The 16,761-nt window shown below is 53.7% G+C and overlaps 1 protein-coding gene across 1 annotated transcript in view; it reads left to right on the top strand.

Moving 5' to 3' along the window:
• SPATC1L (spermatogenesis and centriole associated 1 like) overlaps positions 1–16,301 on the top strand; it is a 30,491-nt gene extending 14,190 nt beyond the window's left edge. The window contains exons 6-9 of the mRNA XM_028845211.2: positions 3,161–3,511; positions 10,880–11,031; positions 11,247–12,428; positions 12,733–16,301. Of these exons, the coding sequence (XP_028701044.1) occupies positions 3,161–3,511; positions 10,880–11,031; positions 11,247–11,573 (830 nt within the window). The 3' untranslated portion in view covers positions 11,574–12,428; positions 12,733–16,301. The remainder of the gene's footprint in view (positions 1–3,160; positions 3,512–10,879; positions 11,032–11,246; positions 12,429–12,732) is intronic.
• The last annotated feature ends 460 nt before the right edge of the window (positions 16,302–16,761 follow it).

Below are 16,761 nucleotides of genomic sequence, written 5' to 3' on the forward strand. Positions count from 1 at the left end.
CCAGTGCTCAGTGGTCCCAGGCAGGGTTCCCAGCTTTCTCCCCTTCAGCCCAGCCTCGGTGTGCTCCCTCCACCTGCCCTCAGCACCTTCCCTCTGAAGATGTGTTAAAAGCTCACCAGTCATCTCAGGCCCTCCGTGGGAGCTGTATCACCTGGCTGCATCTGGCCGGCCATCCCGCCCCTCCAGTCCACATGAACTTCTTATTTCTGTTTTTGTCCTTATTACTCAGAACTCGGGCTTTGGCCTCGACTTTCATGGGTTCTTCTCCAGGGAAGGTGAGAGAGGGTTCAGCTGCATCCTGGTCCTCCTGACCAGCTGTGGGAGGGACCAATGGTCCCATCTGCCCAGAGGAGGGAGGTTTGTACAGGCTGGATGCTGGGGAAGAGTCCTTCCAGTTCTTATTTTTGGAAAACAGAAAATTTGAGAAATGGTTCATCTTGTTCAGTGTTTATGAGCCTGTCTCTGTACCAGTGGAGGTAACTCAGCTTCTTGCCAGGGACTGTATGTGGGATCTTGCTACACTGCACAGCCACTGGGCTCCGCACACCCTGCCTCTTGCTTTCCACCCCGCCTTGTTCTCTGCATACCTCCCTGCTTTGTGCTCTGCACAACCCCCACCTCATGCTCTGTGCATCCCCCGCCTTGTGTGCCGCACACCCCCGCCTCGTGCTCTGTGCACCTCCCACCTCGTGCTCTGTGCACCCCCGCCTCGTGCTCTGTGCACCTCCCACCTCGTGCTCTGCACACCCGCCTCGTGCTCTGTGCACCTCCCACCTTGTGCTCTGTGCACCTCCCACCTCGTGCTCTGTGCACCCCCGCCTCGTGCTCTGTGCACCTCCCACCTCGTGCTCTGTGCACCTCCCGCCTCGTGCTCTGCACACCCGCCTCGTGCTCTGTGCACCTCCCACCTCGTGCTCTGTGCACCCCCGCCTCGTGCTCTGTGCACCTCCCACCTCGTGCTCTGTGCACCTCCCGCCTCGTGCTCTGCACACCCGCCTCGTGCTCTGTGCACCTCCCACCTCGTGCTCTGTGCACCCCCGCCTCGTGCTCTGTGCACCTCCCACCTCGTGCTCTGTGCACCTCCCGCCTCGTGCTCTGCACACCCGCCTCGTGCTCTGTGCACCTCCCACCTCGTGCTCTGTGCACCCCCGCCTCGTGCTCTGTGCACCTCCCACCTCGTGCTCTGTGCACCTCCTGCCTCGTGCTCTGCACACCCGCCTCGTGCTCTGTGCACCTCCCACCTCGTGCTCTGTGCACCCCCGCCTCGTGCTCTGTGCACCTCCCACCTCGTGCTCTGTGCACCTCCCGCCTCGTGCTCTGCACACCCTGCCTCATGCTCTGTGCATCTCCCACCTCATGCTCTGCACCTCTACCTCATGTCTGTGTACACTTGTGCCTCGTGCTGTCTGTTCTTGATCATGTTTGGATGAGACTTTGTGCAATAATTTTTGGCCTGGCCATGGCTTTCTGTTTTTTTCTGGGGGTTATCTTTGTAGGAATTTGACATCAGAGTTGTGACAAATTTTGAAACCTAATTGAGCATCTTTTAACCTGTTCTATGGTTCCAGCCTCATTTGTATGATGTCGGGATTATGACTTGTTGGGGAAGTTGGCAGACTCACCCACAGACCATCCAGGCCTGCAGCCCTTTGGGGAATAATCATTTTGTAACTTCTAGATTTTCCTTGTGTATTGGTTCATTTAGGTTTTCTACTTCTTATTGAGTCACTTGAAAGTAATTTTCCAGGAGATATCTCCTTTTATTGAAACTTTAATTAATACACAATTGTACATAATATTCTTTTATAATTTGAAAAGTATCTAGGGTGGGAGCCTGTGAAGCCCGAGGACTCCAGGCCTCCCATGTGGCAGGAGGCCAGGCACACATTAATGACTTTGCTTCTTTTGAACACTTTTTTTCCTTGGAAAACATTTCAGATGGAAGATTAGTTGGTTGGTTCCTTTGTAGGCACTTTTTTTGTTTGTTTTTGTTTTTGTTTTGAGACGGAGTCTTGCTCTGTTGCCCAGGCTGGATTGCAGTAGCATGATCTCGGCTCACTGCAAGCTCCGGTAGACACATTTTAAGGTATAATTTTTTTATATGGCTCTGAACACTTTCTCTAACATGTATTTGCTTTATTGCTAGGAGAATACTCATGACATGGAGGTAGAATAGAATTTTATAAGCCATAAAGGCATAGATAAGCTAAATTTGACCAGGGATTAGGGAAATGCCACATGACCTCATCAGCCTGGTTGGGGAATACTCAGTCCTCGTGAGGGTGTGGGGCCAGGAGCTGTTGGTGGGCATGGACCCTCCCCCTTGGTGTGGAGAGCAAAGAAAGTGCACACACGTGAGCCCAGCGTTGGACCACAGAGGATGCTCATGGAGCAGGAGGCTCCTCCTTAGCCACAGAGGATACTCATAGAGCAGGGAGGCTCCTCCTCAGCCACAGAGGATACTCATAGAGCAGGAGGTTCCTCCCAGGCCGTGGAGGATGCTCGCAGATCAGGAGGCTTCTCCCAGGAGGCTGATTACAGCTGTGACCTGAGCCCAGCGTTGGACCACAGAGGATGCTCACGGAGCAGGGAAGCTCCTCCCGGGAGGCCGATTACCGCTGTGTGTTTGCAAGGAAACATGGAAACAGGCCCTGTCCATCAACAGGGCAAGGGATAAAAGTTCACTGTGTGTTTATGTGTGTATGCTCATGTGTACAGAGGTGCCAGGAAACAGTTAAATGATCCAGGGAGCTACCAGACGGCTCAACGTGGATATATCTCAGAGATAATGCAGCAGCAAAAAGTTCTGTTGCAGAATAAAATGTGTAGGGTGGTACCATTTATGTACAATTTAAGGAGCATATAGAAGTCATTCTCCAGTGTGTATGGGCGCACAGGCAGGCAGGAGGCACATGGAGGCCTGCCCACTTGCTGTGCTCCCACGGGCAGGATGGGCACCTGTGGCCACTTCACCACACCCAGCTCCTCCTTTTGCACCTGAGGCCTGAGGGGAAGGAGGATGCTCTGAAGCCAGGGAAACCCCAGCAGGTGTTGAAGCTTGGGGTGGGGTGCATACAGTTTGTTACCATGTTCTCTGTACTTCTCAGAAATGTTTTAGGAGCATCAGCCTGACTTCTCACCCCTTTCCTCCCCACCTCAGTTCCGGATTTCGGAAGGTTCACGAGTGTTGCCGACACGCCCTCCCAGCTGCAGACATCCTCCCTGGAGGACCTGCTGTGCTCACATGCCCCCCTGTCCAGCGAGGACGACACCTCCCCAGGCTGCGCAGCCCCCTCCCAGTCACCCTTCAAGGCCTTCCTCAGTCCCCCGGAGCTGCACAGCCACCGAGGCACCGACAGGAAGCTGTCCCCGCTCCTGAGCCCCTTGCAAGAGTCACTGGTGGACAAGACCCTGCTGGAGCCCAGGGAGATGGTCCGGCCTAAGAAGGTGTGCTTCTCGGAGAGCAGCCTGCCCACCGGGGACAGGACCAGGAGGAGCTACTACCTCAATGGTATGGCCAGGTGCGGGGTCGCCTGGGCAGGCCCCCAGTGCAGCTGGTAGCTGTGGGGAGGGCGCGTCTGGGTGGTCAGGCAGGGCCGTTTCTCCATCGCGTCACACAGAGTGGAGGGAGGAGAGCCAGGCTGGGAGGCTGGGGTCCGAGGCTATGTCTGTCCTAGTGTTTTGCCAAGAAAAAATGCATTGCTTGTCTTCTTGGGAAGGGTTCTTTACGTGTCTGGATATGAGTCCTTTTTTGGGTGTGTGTTCTGCAGATACGGCCTCCCACTCCAACGTTTTCCACTTCCATAATAATGTTTTTTGATGAGCAAAACTGTTTAATTTGATGATGTCCAATTTATTGATTTTTCTTTTGTATTTTATGCTTTTTATGTTCAGTTTAAGAAATCTTTGCCAAGCCCAAGGTCACACAGATTCTCTCCTATGTGTTGTTCTAGAAGTTTTATAGTTTAGGTTTTACATGTAGGTCTCTGATCAATTCCAAGATAATTTTCATGTATGGTGTGAGGTTTGCATGTAGATATCCACCTGAGGCTCAGGCTAACCCCCCACCTCAGCCCCCAGGTATCTGGGACTACAGGTATATGCCACCAGGCCTGGCTAATTTTTTGCTTTTTGTGTTTTTGTTATTGTAGAGATGGGATTTTGCTCCGATGCCTAGGCTGGTCTTGAACTCCTGGACTGAAGTAATTCGCCTGCCTCAGCCTCCCAAAGTGCTGGGATTACAGGCATGAGCCATCATGCCTGGCCTGTCAATTTTATTTATCTTTTCAAATAACCAATTTTTTGTTACATTGATCTTTTGTATTGTTTTCTTCATTTAAATTTCATTTATTTCTGCTCTGATCTTAATTATTTTTCTTCTAATTTTGGATTTGGTTTGCTCATACTTTTCTAGCTCTGTGAGATGAATCATTAACTTGTTTATTTGAAGTTTTTCTACTTTTTGATGTAGGCACTACTAGCTGTAAACTCTTAATACTTATCGCTATAGCTCTTAGTATGGCTTTTGCTGTGTCTAGTACATACTAGGTTTTGGTATGTTGTGTTTCCATTATCATTTGTTTCAAGACATTTTAAAATTTCCTTCTTGATTTCTTCAATGATGCACCGGCCATTCAGGAGCGTATTGTTTAATTTCTGTGTGTTGGTATAGTTTCCAAAATTCCTTTTGTTATTGATTTCATTTTATTCCATTGTGGTCAGAGAAGATACTTGATATAATTTCAATTGTTTGATTTTTTTTTTTTTTTTTTTTTTTGAGATGGAGTCTCGCTCTGTCACCCAGGCTGGAGTGCAGTGGCCGGATCTTGGCTCACTGCAAGCTCTGCCTCCTGGGTTTATGCCATTCTCCTGCCTCAGCCTCCCGAGTAGCTGGGACTACAGGCGCCGCCACCTCGCCCGGCTAGTTTTTTTGTATTTTTTAGTACAGACGGGGTTTTACCGTGTTAGCCAGGATGGTCTCGATCTCCTGACCTCGTGATCCGCCAGTCTCGGCCTCCCAAAGTGCTGGGATTACAGGCTTGAGCCACTGCGCCCGGCAAATTGTGTGATTTTTAAAGACTTGTTTTGCAGCCTTACATATGGTCTATCCTTGAGAATGATCCATGTGCTTACAAGAAGCATGTGTATTCTGCACCTGTTGGATGAAATGTTCTGTATTATGTTCATTTGGTCTATAGTATCGATTAAGTCTGATATTCCTTTGATTTTCTGTCTTAAAGATCTGCCAAGGGTGAAAATGGGTCTTGAAGTCTCCAGTTACTACTGTATTGGGGTCTGTCTCTCACTTTAGCTCTGGTAATATTTGCTTTACATATCTGGGTGCTCCAGTGTTGGGTGCATATATATTTACAACTGTTACATCCGCTTGTTGAATTGACCCCCTAATCATTATATAATGACCTTCTTTGTCTCTTTTTATAGTTTTTGTCTTGAAATCCGCTTTGATGAAGTATGGCTACTACTGCTCTTTTCTGGTTCTCATTTGCATGGAATATCTTTTTCTATCCCTTTATTTTCAGTCTATGTGTGTCTTTATAGGCAAAGTGTGTTTCCTGTAGGCAATAGATGGTTGGGTCTTTTTTTTTTTTTTTTTTTTTAATCCATTCAGCCACTCCTCCGTCTTTTGATTGGAGAGTTTAGTCTATTTACATTCAAAGTTTCTTGTTTTTTTTTTTTTTTGCCCCCAGACAGAGTCTTGCTCTCTCGCCCAGGCTGGAGTGCAGAGGCGCGATATCAGCTCACTGCAAGCTCCGCCTCCCGGGTTCACACCATTCTCCTGCCTCAGCCTCCCGAGTAGCTGGGACTGCAGGCACCCGCCACCACGCCCGGCTAATTTTTTGTATTTTTTAGTAGAGACGGGGTTTCACCATGTTAGCCAGGATGGTCTCGATCTGCTGACTTCGTGATCCGCCCGCCTCAGCCTCCCAAAGTGCTGGGATTACAGGCGTGAGCCACCGCGCCTGGCCTGTTTTTGACCAAACTCACACACCATCATTCATGGATTTGACGGTGCTGTAATTTTTTTTTTTTTTTTTTTTGAGACAAAGTCTCACTTTGATACCCAGGCTGGAGTGCAGTGGCACAATCTTGGCTCACTGCAACCTCCATCTCCTGGGTTCAAGCAATTCTCATGCCTCAGCCACCTGAGTAGCTAAGATTACAGGCACATGCCACCACGCCCAGCTAATCTTTGTATTTTTAGTAGAGATAGGGTTTTGCCATGTTGGCCAGGCTGGTCTCAAACTCCTGACCTCAAGTGATCCACCCCCCCTCAGCCTCCCAAAGTACTGGGATTACAGGCATGAACCACTGTGCTCGGCCTATTTACATTCAAAGTTATTATTGATAAGGACTTACTCCTGCCATTTTGTTATTTGTTTTCTCATTGTTTTGTGGTCTTCCCTCCTCTTTATCTAGAAGAGTTTGTGTTGAATTGGTGTTATTTATTCCTTAAGTGGTAGAATTCACTGCTGAAACTACCTGAGCCTTGAATGGTCTCTATAGGAACATTTTCCCCCTACAAATTCCATTTTACTGATAATATCAACTGAAATTAAGGCTGTTGAGACAGAAATAATTCGATAAAGATTGTTGGAAGCCAAATGTGAGGATCAACCCACAGGAACACACCCACAAAGCTAAGAGTCTTCCGGAACCTAAGTCAGAAGACTTCTATCGGAGAGGCTAGGAGAAGGGAAAGGACTCCTCGTACTCATGTTGCCCTTTCTTTGGAGGGTACAACACAGAGGGTACAAGCATTGGCTACAGATGACAACATACAGGCCAACACATATCTGCGCAAGACAGTCAGTAAACCTTTATGATTCAGGAATAAATCAGCGTCTTTCAGTGCATTAATCAGCACATCAGCAATCTGAGGGAATCGTGATAAGATTCTTTTCTCAGGGATCATCAATCACAAGGCCTTCCCAAGGCCAGTTTGGAAGTCTGTTTCCTGTCAAATGTGACCTGTAAGGTTATCAGATAGAAGGCTATTCAGATTATGTGTTTCTTCTTGAGTGAACTTTGGTAGTTTGTGTCTTTTAAGGAATCGATCAGTTTCATCTAGGTTGTCAAAGTTATTGGCATAAAGTCATTCCTAATACTTCCTTATTCTTTTTATGTCTGTAGAATCTGTGGTAGTGGCATGTCTAATTTCCGTTAGTGGTAATTTTTGTCTCCTTTCTTTTTTCCCCTAAGTCTGGCTACAGGTTTATCAATGTATGGCCTTTTTTCTTTGAAGAATAGGTTTTTGGCTGGATCTTACAGAGCACAGGTTGGACTAGAAATAATTTCTAGAACCTATACTAGAATCATTTCTCACCTATAGCATGTTTCTTCTACCTCATTTATGCCTTGGTGGTGGGGATGAGAGAAAGAGCTTGAATCTTTTTTTTTTTTTTTTTTTTTTTTTTTTTGAGACGGAGTCTCGCTGTGTCGCCCAGGCTGGAATGCAGTGGCACGATCTCGGCTCACTGCAAGCTCCGCCTCCCGGGTTCACGCCATTCTCCCGCCTCAGCCTCCGAGTAGCTGGGACTACAGGCGCCCGCCACCACGCCCGGCTAGTTTTTTGTATTTTTAGCAGAGACGGGGTTTCACCATGTTAGCCAGGATGGTCTCGATCTCCTGACCTCGTGATCCACCCGCCTCATCTCCCAAAGTGCTGGGATTACAGGCTTGAGCCACCGCGCCCGGCCTTTTTTTTTTTTTTTGAGATGGAGTCTTGCCCTGTTGCCCAGGCTGGAGTGCAGTGGCACAATCTTGGCTCACTGCAACCTCCACTTCCTGGGTTCAAGCCATTCTCCTGTCTCAGCCTCCCGAGTAGCTGGGATTACAGGCGCCTGCCACCACACCTGGCTAATTTTTGTATTTTTAGTAGAGACAGGGTTTCACCATTTTTGCCAAGCTGGTCTCGAACTCCTGACCTCGTGATCCACCCACCTCGGCCTCCCAGAGTGCTAGGATTACAGGCGTGAGCCACCGCGCCTGACCAAGAGCTTGATTCTTGATGACAGAAATACATTGATACAGAAGGAGGAGATTACACCTGCTCCTCCACACCCCTCATTGGCCCTAACACGCTTCTGTATAGTGTGTTGGCATACCTCTTCTGCACGTTGACGTACCTCTTCTGCACGTTGACGTACCTCTTCTGCACGTTGACGTACCTCTTCTGCATGTTGACGTACCTCTTCTGCAGTCTTGAAAAGTGATTGGGAAAGAAATACAGTGAAAACTATAAACATTATTGAAAGGAATGAAGAAGTCATCAATGACCAGGCATGGTGGCTCACACCTATAATCCCAGCAATTTGGAAGGCTGAGATGGGCAGATCTCTCGAGCCCAGGAGTTCAAGACCAGCCTGGGCAACAGGGCGAAACCCCATCTCTACCAACCCTCCACCTCCCAAATTAGCTGGGCGTGGTGGTGCATGCCTATGGTCCCAGCTATTCAGGAGGCTGAGGTGGGAGGATCACTTGAGCCCAGAAGACAGAGGTTGCAGTGAGCTGAGATCGTGACACTGCACTCCAGCCTGGGTGACAGAGTGAGACCCTTTCTTCAACAAACAAACAAAAAATAAATAAAAATAAATAAACAGAAAAATATCTTGTGTTAACAGTTTAGAAGACTTTATATTGTTTAATAATCAATAATTTTGATATGGATTACATTGGATCTACAGATTCATGCAATCCCAATCAGAATCCCAGTGGCTTCTTTACAGAAATTGACAACAGAAACTTAAATTCATATAGAAGTGTAAGGAACCAGAATAGGTAAAACGATCTTGGAAAGGGAGAACAGCATTCCCAAGTTTCAAAACTGACTGTAAAACTTACAGTTACCAAGACTGTGGTACTGCCATAAGGATGGACATACAGATCAATGCAATGGAATTGGAAGGTCAGAAATAAACCCGTACATAGATGGTTTTCAACAAGAGTGCCAAGACAATTTAGTAGGGACAGAATACTGTTTAACAAGTGGTGCTGGAACAAGGAGGTATCCATATGCCAAAGAATGAAGCTGGGCCTTATTCCATAGCACATACAAAAATTAACTCAAAATGGATAAAAGACCTAAGAGGTCCCAAAGAGCTGAGGCCAGAAAACTCGTAGAAAAGCCATAGGGGTAAATCTTCATGACCTTGGATTTGGTAATGGATTCTTAGATAGCACACCAAAAGCATGAGCAAAGAGAGAAACAGACAAATTGGACTTCATCAAAAGTAAAACAAAACAAAAAACAAATTTTGTGCTTCAAAGGACAGTATCAAAAAAATGAAAAGCCAACCCAGAGAATGGGAGAAAACATTTGTAAATTGTGCATTTGAAATGGGACTAGTATGCAGAATATTTAAGAACTCTGACAATTCAACAGTAAGAAGACAAACAATCCAATGAAAAATCGCTATAGGACTTGAATAGATATTTCTTCAAAGAAGATACAGTATATAAATGGCCAATAAGCATGTGCGAAGATGCTTAAGTCACTAGTTGTTAGTGAAATGCAAATGAGATGCTGTTTCCCATCCCTCAGGAAAAAGATGGACAAGGTCATGTGCTGTTATGGACTCGGATGCCATCAGAGGCTGTCCTGGGGAGGGGGGTTTGGAAGCAGGTTTTGTGGGGGCATTGGAGACTCCTAAGTAATATCGAGGAAGTAATTAAAATAGAACGTCCTGGGCCAGGCATGGTGGCTCACGTTTGTAATCCCAGCACTATGGGAGGCCCAGGCGGGCGGATCACCTGAGGTCAGCAGTTCGAGACCAGCCTGGCCAACATGGTGAAACCCCATCTCTACTAAAAATACAAAAATGTAGCTAGGTGTGGTGGCACGCAGCTATAGTCCCAGCTACTCGGGAGGCTGAGGCAGGAGAATCGCTTGAGCCGGGGAGGCGGAGGTTGCAGTGAGTGGAGTTGGCACCACTGCACTCCAGCCTGGATGATAGAGTGAGACTCCGGCTTAAAAAAAAGAATGTCCTGGCCGGGCGCGGTGGCTCAAGCCTGTAATCCCAGCACTTTGGGAGGCCGAGACGGGCGGATCACGAGGTCAGGAGATCGAGACCATCCTGGCTAATATGGTGAAACCCCGTCTCTACTAAAAATACAAAAAAAAAAAAAAAAACAAAAAACTAGCCGGGCGAGGTGGCGGGCGCCTGTAGTCCCAGCTACTCGGGAGGCTGAGGCAGGAGAATGGCGTGAACCCGGGAGGCGGAGCTTGCAGTGAGCTGAGATCCGGCCACTGCACTCCAGCCTGAGCGACAAAGCGAGACTCCGTCTCAAAAAAAAAAAAAAAAAAAAAAAAAAAGAATGTCCTGCCAATCCAGCGATCATCTTCTCAGAGGTAGGAAAGAATGAAGCCATTTTACTGACTAAACATTAAAGCAGTCTTTGAGGCCCAGAGGTTGCCAAGACAGAGGAAGGGGGGAGGTCCCCCTTCCTCCCAGGCAAGCCGACTGGCCCTGTTCCGCAGGCGTCCTCACTGGAGGGGACCCGACCGAACTCACACCTCCAGGGCCGGGTTCCTCTGTCCTCGCAGGGCCAGCGCTGGGGCAGGCTCCCCCGTGACAGGGGACCAGTTCCCACCCCCAAGATTAAAAGGTTTACCTCGTCCCAAAGGGACAGAAGGGAGCCGAGGACAGGGCGAAGGGAAACCTGTCTTGCCCTTTGGCACTTTAAGAAGCTCCTTTTCTTTCAGATTCTATTTGCCAGACAGTGGGGGGTGGCGGCAGGCGGGGTGGGGTGGGGGATGGAGGAGCCGCCCCCCAAGTGGCCGGGGGACGGAGGGGGGGACCCTCTGGGGCAATAGATCCTCGCGCTCCCGTGACCTTGTCCCCGGCCTTCCCTCCCCCAGAGATCCAGAGCTTCGCGGGCGCCGAGAAGGACGCGCGCGTGGTGGGCGAGATCGCCTTCCAGCTGGACCGCCGCATCCTGGCCTACGTGTTTCCGGGCGTGACGCGGCTCTACGGCTTCACGGTGGCCAACATCCCCGAGAAGATCAAGCAGGTGCGCCCCGCGGGGAGGGCGCGGCCAGGAGGGTGCTGGGCGCTCGGTTCATCCCTGTGAGGCCCCCAGATCTTGGCTCTTGCCCGGGCGCTGTCCGCGGGAGGGGACCCCGGGGACCCAGGAGGGCGGGGCAGGGGTCGGCCCTGGGCCTGGAAGTCCCCGTCCGAGGGCCCCGAGATCCCCCCGCCTCCGCCATCCATGCGCTGCGCCCGCAGACCTCCATCAAGTCCCTGGACGGCTCCGTGGACGAGAAGAAGCTGCGCGAGCTGACGCAGCGCTACCTGGCCCTGAGCGCGCGCCTGGAGAAGCTGGGCTACAGCCGCGACGTGCACCCGGCGTTCAGCGAGTTCCTCATCAACACCTACGGAATCCTGAAGCAGCGGCCCGACCTGCGCGCCAACCCCCTGCACAGCAGCCCGGCCGCGCTGCGCAAGCTGGTCATCGACGTGGTGCCCCCCAAGTTCCTGGGCGACTCGCTGCTGCTGCTCAACTGCCTGTGCGAGCTCTCCAAGGAGGACAGCAAGCCACTCTTCGCCTGGTGAGCCGCCCCGCGCCCACCGCCTTGCCTGCAGTAAACGCGTTTGTTCCAACCCGGAGGCCGTGGTGCCTCCTGCGCGTCCTCCCGGAGGGGAAAGGGCCGCGCTCCCCGCGCGCGAGGCCGGAGCAGGCGCCTCTCCCGCCCGCGCTGGGCCCCGACCGCAGCCCGCCGCCGCCCGCACCTGCGGAGTGCTTGTCACCCCTCATTAAATCATCCGTTTGCTTGTCTGCCTTTACCAAACTCTGGCTCTTTGAGGGCGTGGAGGGCGCCTGCAGGAAGCGCCGCTCGGTGCTCCTGGCGGGAAGCCGGGAAGGAGCCGCAGGCTTCAGGGACCCCCGCTCCCCACTTTCTTCTCCGCCTCCCCACCCCTCCCCCGGGCCTCCGCACCCACCCGCTTTCCTGCCCGGGACGACGAGTCCTGTCCCAGTTCGAGTTTCCCCAAATGACAAGCTGGGGTAAGGATTTGGTTCTGGCGGATGGTTGCGCACCCCTGCAGGCAAAATGGAAGCGCGGCCCCTTGTTCAAAAGCGAAGAATTCGAAAGAGCAACAGCCGAGCGTTACAGTGAACCGGGGCCTTAGGACTGAGCGGTGGCAACGCAGGCGGGCGAGCGCCAGGGAGCCCCAAGACCGTGGGCGTGCCGGGGGTGGGCGAGCGCTGGGGAGCCCTGGAGACCATGGGGGTGCCGGGGGTGGGCGAGTACAGGGGAGCCCCAGAGACCGTGGGGGTGCCGGGGGTGGGCAAGCGCCAGGGAGCTCCCAGACTGTGGGCGTACCGGGGGTGGGCGAGCGCCAGGGAGCCCTGGAGACCATGGGGGTGCTGGGGGTGGGTGAGCACCTGGGAACTCCGAGACCATGGGGGTGCTGGGGGTGGGCGAGCACAGGGGAGCCCCGGAGACCATGGGGGTGCTGGGGGTGGGCGAGCACAGGGGAGCCCCGGAGACCATGGGGGTGCCGGGGGTGGGCGAGTACAGGGGAGCCCCGGAGACCATGGGGGTGCCGGGGGTGGGCAGGCGCCAGGGAGCTCCCAGACTGTGGGCGTACCGGGGGTGGGCGAGCGCCAGGGAGCCCTGGAGACCATGGGGGTGCTGGGGGTGGGTGAGCACCTGGGAACTCCGAGATCATGGGGGTGCTGGGGGTGGGCGAGCACAGGGGAGCCCCGGAGACCATGGGGGTGCTGGGGGTGGGCGAGCACAGGGGAGCCCCGGAGACCATGGGGGTGCCGGGGGTGGGTGAGCACCTGGGAACTCCGAGACCATGGGGGTGCACTTTGCGCCATACTGGAGCGGGGAGCTGGGGAGCTTACCCATCAATTCCCCTCCCCCTGGGTCATCTCCCTGCAGGAGGCCAGAACGACGGGCACTCTGAATTGGCGAGACCTTGGGGCTGAGGAGATACCCAGTTCCAAAGTGCCCTGGAACAAGGGGCATTTACCGTGTCTCAGGGGAGCCTTGGCTCCCGCCGCACAAGCCAGCGTGCTCAGCCTGGCCCTACACTGTCTCAGCAATAGTGGCGGGGAGGGCAGGGCTGTCACATTAACAGTTCAGAGCCCGATGGAGACTGCTGGGGACCCCATTCTGGCTGGTAGCTGGGACATTCAGCTCCCAGGTGCAGATGGGCTGGATCCTGGGGTGGGCGCCCAACTTCATGCCCTGCAGATGTGGGGCCCGCTGGCCTCGGAAGCTCTGGCTGGGTGCTGATTTCTGGCCTTACCTTTGGGGATCGCCTGTGGCCACACCGGCACTGGGCTGGCTCTGTGGTTGGGCCAGGAGCTTTGGGCCCCAGGCCTAGGGCGACAGCCACATAGTCTCAGCCAGGTGATCCATGCCCCATTCCCCTCGGTGCCAGTGAGTGGTTACTTCCAGCAAGCCTGGAATAGGCAGGGCTGTGATGAAACGCACCAGGATTTAGTTCAGTCGGGTGTGGTGGGATACAGACACAGGAACCCTGAGTTGAAAGGAGAATGTCACAAAGTACTGCAGACCCAGCAGCTTAAACCACAGGAGGGCACATGCCATGCCACACAGGGCCACCGGGGGGCGCCGCGGCAACAGGACCCGGAAGGTGAGAGGGGAGAGTGTGGCCAGAGGCTTTACAGGGGTTTCCCTGGGAAGAGAGGCCAGGGAGGGTGGGCACGAAGGAGCAAGTTCAGGATTGGACAGGTTAATTTCCTTGGGCTCCGGGCTATGGGGTGGTGTCTAGTTGACCACCATCCTGCCCCTGGGTGATTGAGGGCAGAGGAACATGGGTTTGGTGAGTGAGTCAGATAAGGGGTGGTTGGGTTTACAGGCTCCAGTTGGGTTGGCTTGTGCATTAAACGGGAGCTCTGTAGGCACCTTGTGCTGTCTCTAGGAATTAGCCAGCCCTGGGAGGGCAGTCTCCACCCAGCCAGTAAGGAGAGGTCGAACATCATAAACCAGAAAACAAAAACCACGTGAGTTATACGGGAACAGTCTGGTGGGCAGGTGGCAGTCAGTCCCTGCGCTCTGGATCTCTAGAAGAAGGGGGTTCTCGGCCTCTGGCCATGGGTCCCCCAGACAACCTTGGTGTCTTCCAGGATCTTGGGCTTGACTTGGAGTGGCCCCTGGGGGCTGTCGCTGGGGCGGTGCCCATGGCTCACCCTCTGTCCATATAGTGCGGCCCATGGTGTCCACTGTGCTGGGCCAGCCTGGGGGGGCCCTGTGGTCAGAGGCTGGACCCCCACCCTGGCAGTGCCACCCCCTAGGCTGCAGGTGCACATGGAACTTTCCGGAGGGCCCCCGTGCAGACAGGGTGGAGCCCATTCCTGCACTTTTTCTTACTATACTATTAAAATGAGGGGAAATGGGAACCAGGTGAGGAGGGTGGCCCTGAAGTGGCTGATGTGGCCGTGTCTCCTGGGGCAGCACCCGGGCCCTGGGCACCAGCCCTTCTATCTGTAGACAGGAGGGCAGTGAGCTTCTGGGGGACTATTTCCTCCTGCTGGCATGGAGGCGGGCACCGGCCCAACTGAACTCAGATTCTCCTGCACACAGCTTCTGTATTCAGTCATTTACTCACGGGCCCACGATGTGTGTCTCATGCTCTGGGTTAGAAAAGTGTATGGTCTGCCTGGCTTTGGAATCAGAGCCCTGGGCCTGTCACTGGGGAGAGATGGTGGAAACCCTGGTGTGGGCTTGGCTGAGAGTCTTTCTCTGGTAAGTGGGGTCCCTTAGGGTCCCCGATTCAGGAGCTATTTACAGCACCTGCCGGCATTTCTAATGTCTCAGTGCTGCCCCCAAGAACCAGCGCCTGCGTCACGGCCACCCCATTCTGCTTCGTGTTCTCAGCTGTAGCCAAGCCCTGGGCCCGCAGCAGTTGGGTAGGACAACAGCTCCTGCTGGGGCCTCCCGCCCCAACCCTCTCTCCTGACAGGCAATTTGCTGGGCTGGAGGACAGGGCCAGGTCTTGGCCTTGGCACCGTCCTGGGTCACAAGTGGATGGTTCCGGTCACTCTGCTGTGGTGTGAGGATGAAGGTGTCAGCCCAGTGTGGGCAACCCTCGCAGCCAGCATGTTCCGATGCCCCGCACCTGTAGGTGTGTGCCGCTGCCATCACAAAGTACCGCGGACCCAGCAGCTTAAACCACAGAAATTTATTCTGTCGAAGTCCTGAAGGCCCAGAGTACAAGATCAAAGCATCCGCAGATTCTGTTTGTCTGAGGCCTCTCTGCTGGGTGCAGGCGGCCGCCTCCCTGCTTGGTCCTCCTGGCCCTTTCTCTGAGTGCATCCCTGGTGCCTCTCCCTCTTCTCACCACCCTGTCCGTCTCCACATCCAATCCAGTCTGCCATGCTGGGGGTCAGGCCTTCAGCAGATGGTTTCTCGAGGGGATGCAGTGCAGCCCTCAACAGACCCCATCCTCCCCTCCCGGCCTCCACACAGCCCTGGCCCCATCCTCCCCTCCCGGCCTCCACACAGCCCTGACCCCATCCTCCCCTCCCGGCCTCCACAGAGCCCTGACCCCATCCTCCCCTCCCGGCCTCCACAGAGCCCTGACCCCATCCTCCCCTCCCGGCCTCCACACAGCCCTGACCCCATCCTCCCCTCCCGGCCTCCACAGAGCCCTGCCCCCATCCTCCCCTCCCGGCCTCCACACAGCCCTGACCCCATCCTCCCCTCCCGGCCTCCACAGAGCCCTGACCCCATCCTCCCCTCCCGGCCTCCACACAGCCCTGACCCCATCCTCCCCTCCCGGCCTCCACAGAGCCCTGACCCCATCCTCCCCTCCCGGCCTCCACAGAGCCCTGACCCCATCCTCCCCTCCCGGCCTCCACAGAGCCCTGACCCCATCCTCCCCTCCCGGCCTCCACAGAGCCCTGACCCCATCCTCCCCTCCCGGCCTCCACACAGCCCTGACCCCATCCTCCCCTCCCGGCCTCCAGACATGGAGCCCTGGCCGGGGAACTCTGTGTGCTCCCAGCCTCTGAAGGTGTCTGGGCTTACCTGGCTCCTCTCTCATCCCAGTCCCCTTGAGTAGCCACGGAGGTGGGGTCCCTAAGACCCACATGGCTGAGGTTCCATTAAGAACTTCAAGTGGGGCTGGGCTCAGGGGCTCACACCTGTAATTCCAGCACTTTGGGAGGCCAAGGCAGGAGGATCACGTGAGCCCAGGAGTTTGAGACTAGCCTGGGCAACATGGTGAGACCTCATGTGTATTTGTCTGCTCTCATGCTGTTAATAAAGACATACCCAAGATTGGGTACTTTTTAAAGAAAAAGAGGTTCAATGGACTCAACAGTTCCGCGTGGCTGGGGAGGCCTCACAATCGTGGTGGAAGGTGAAAAAGGAGCGAGGTCGTGTCTTACAAGAGGGCGTGGACAGGGAACTGCCCTTTATAAAACCGTCAGGTCTCGTGAGACTCTTCACTATCACAAGAACAGCACCGGGAAAAGTCGCCCCCATGATTCAGTGACCTCCCACCAGGTCCCTCCCATGGCGTGGGGATTATGGGAGCTACAATTCAAGATGAGATTTGGGTGGGGACACAGCCAAGCCATATCACCATGTCTACCAAAAATTGAAAAATGAGCCGGTGTAGTGGTGTGTGCCTGTGGCCCCAGCTGCTCAGAAGGCTGAGGTGAAAGGATCTCTCGGGCCCGGGGACCAAGGCTGCAGGAAGCCATGATTGTGCCACTGTACATCCAGCCTGGGTGAGAGTGAGACTTGGTCTCAAAAAA

This window comes from Macaca mulatta, chromosome 3 (assembly GCF_049350105.2).
Source record: "Macaca mulatta isolate MMU2019108-1 chromosome 3, T2T-MMU8v2.0, whole genome shotgun sequence".
Taxonomy (NCBI): Eukaryota; Metazoa; Chordata; class Mammalia; order Primates; family Cercopithecidae; genus Macaca; species Macaca mulatta.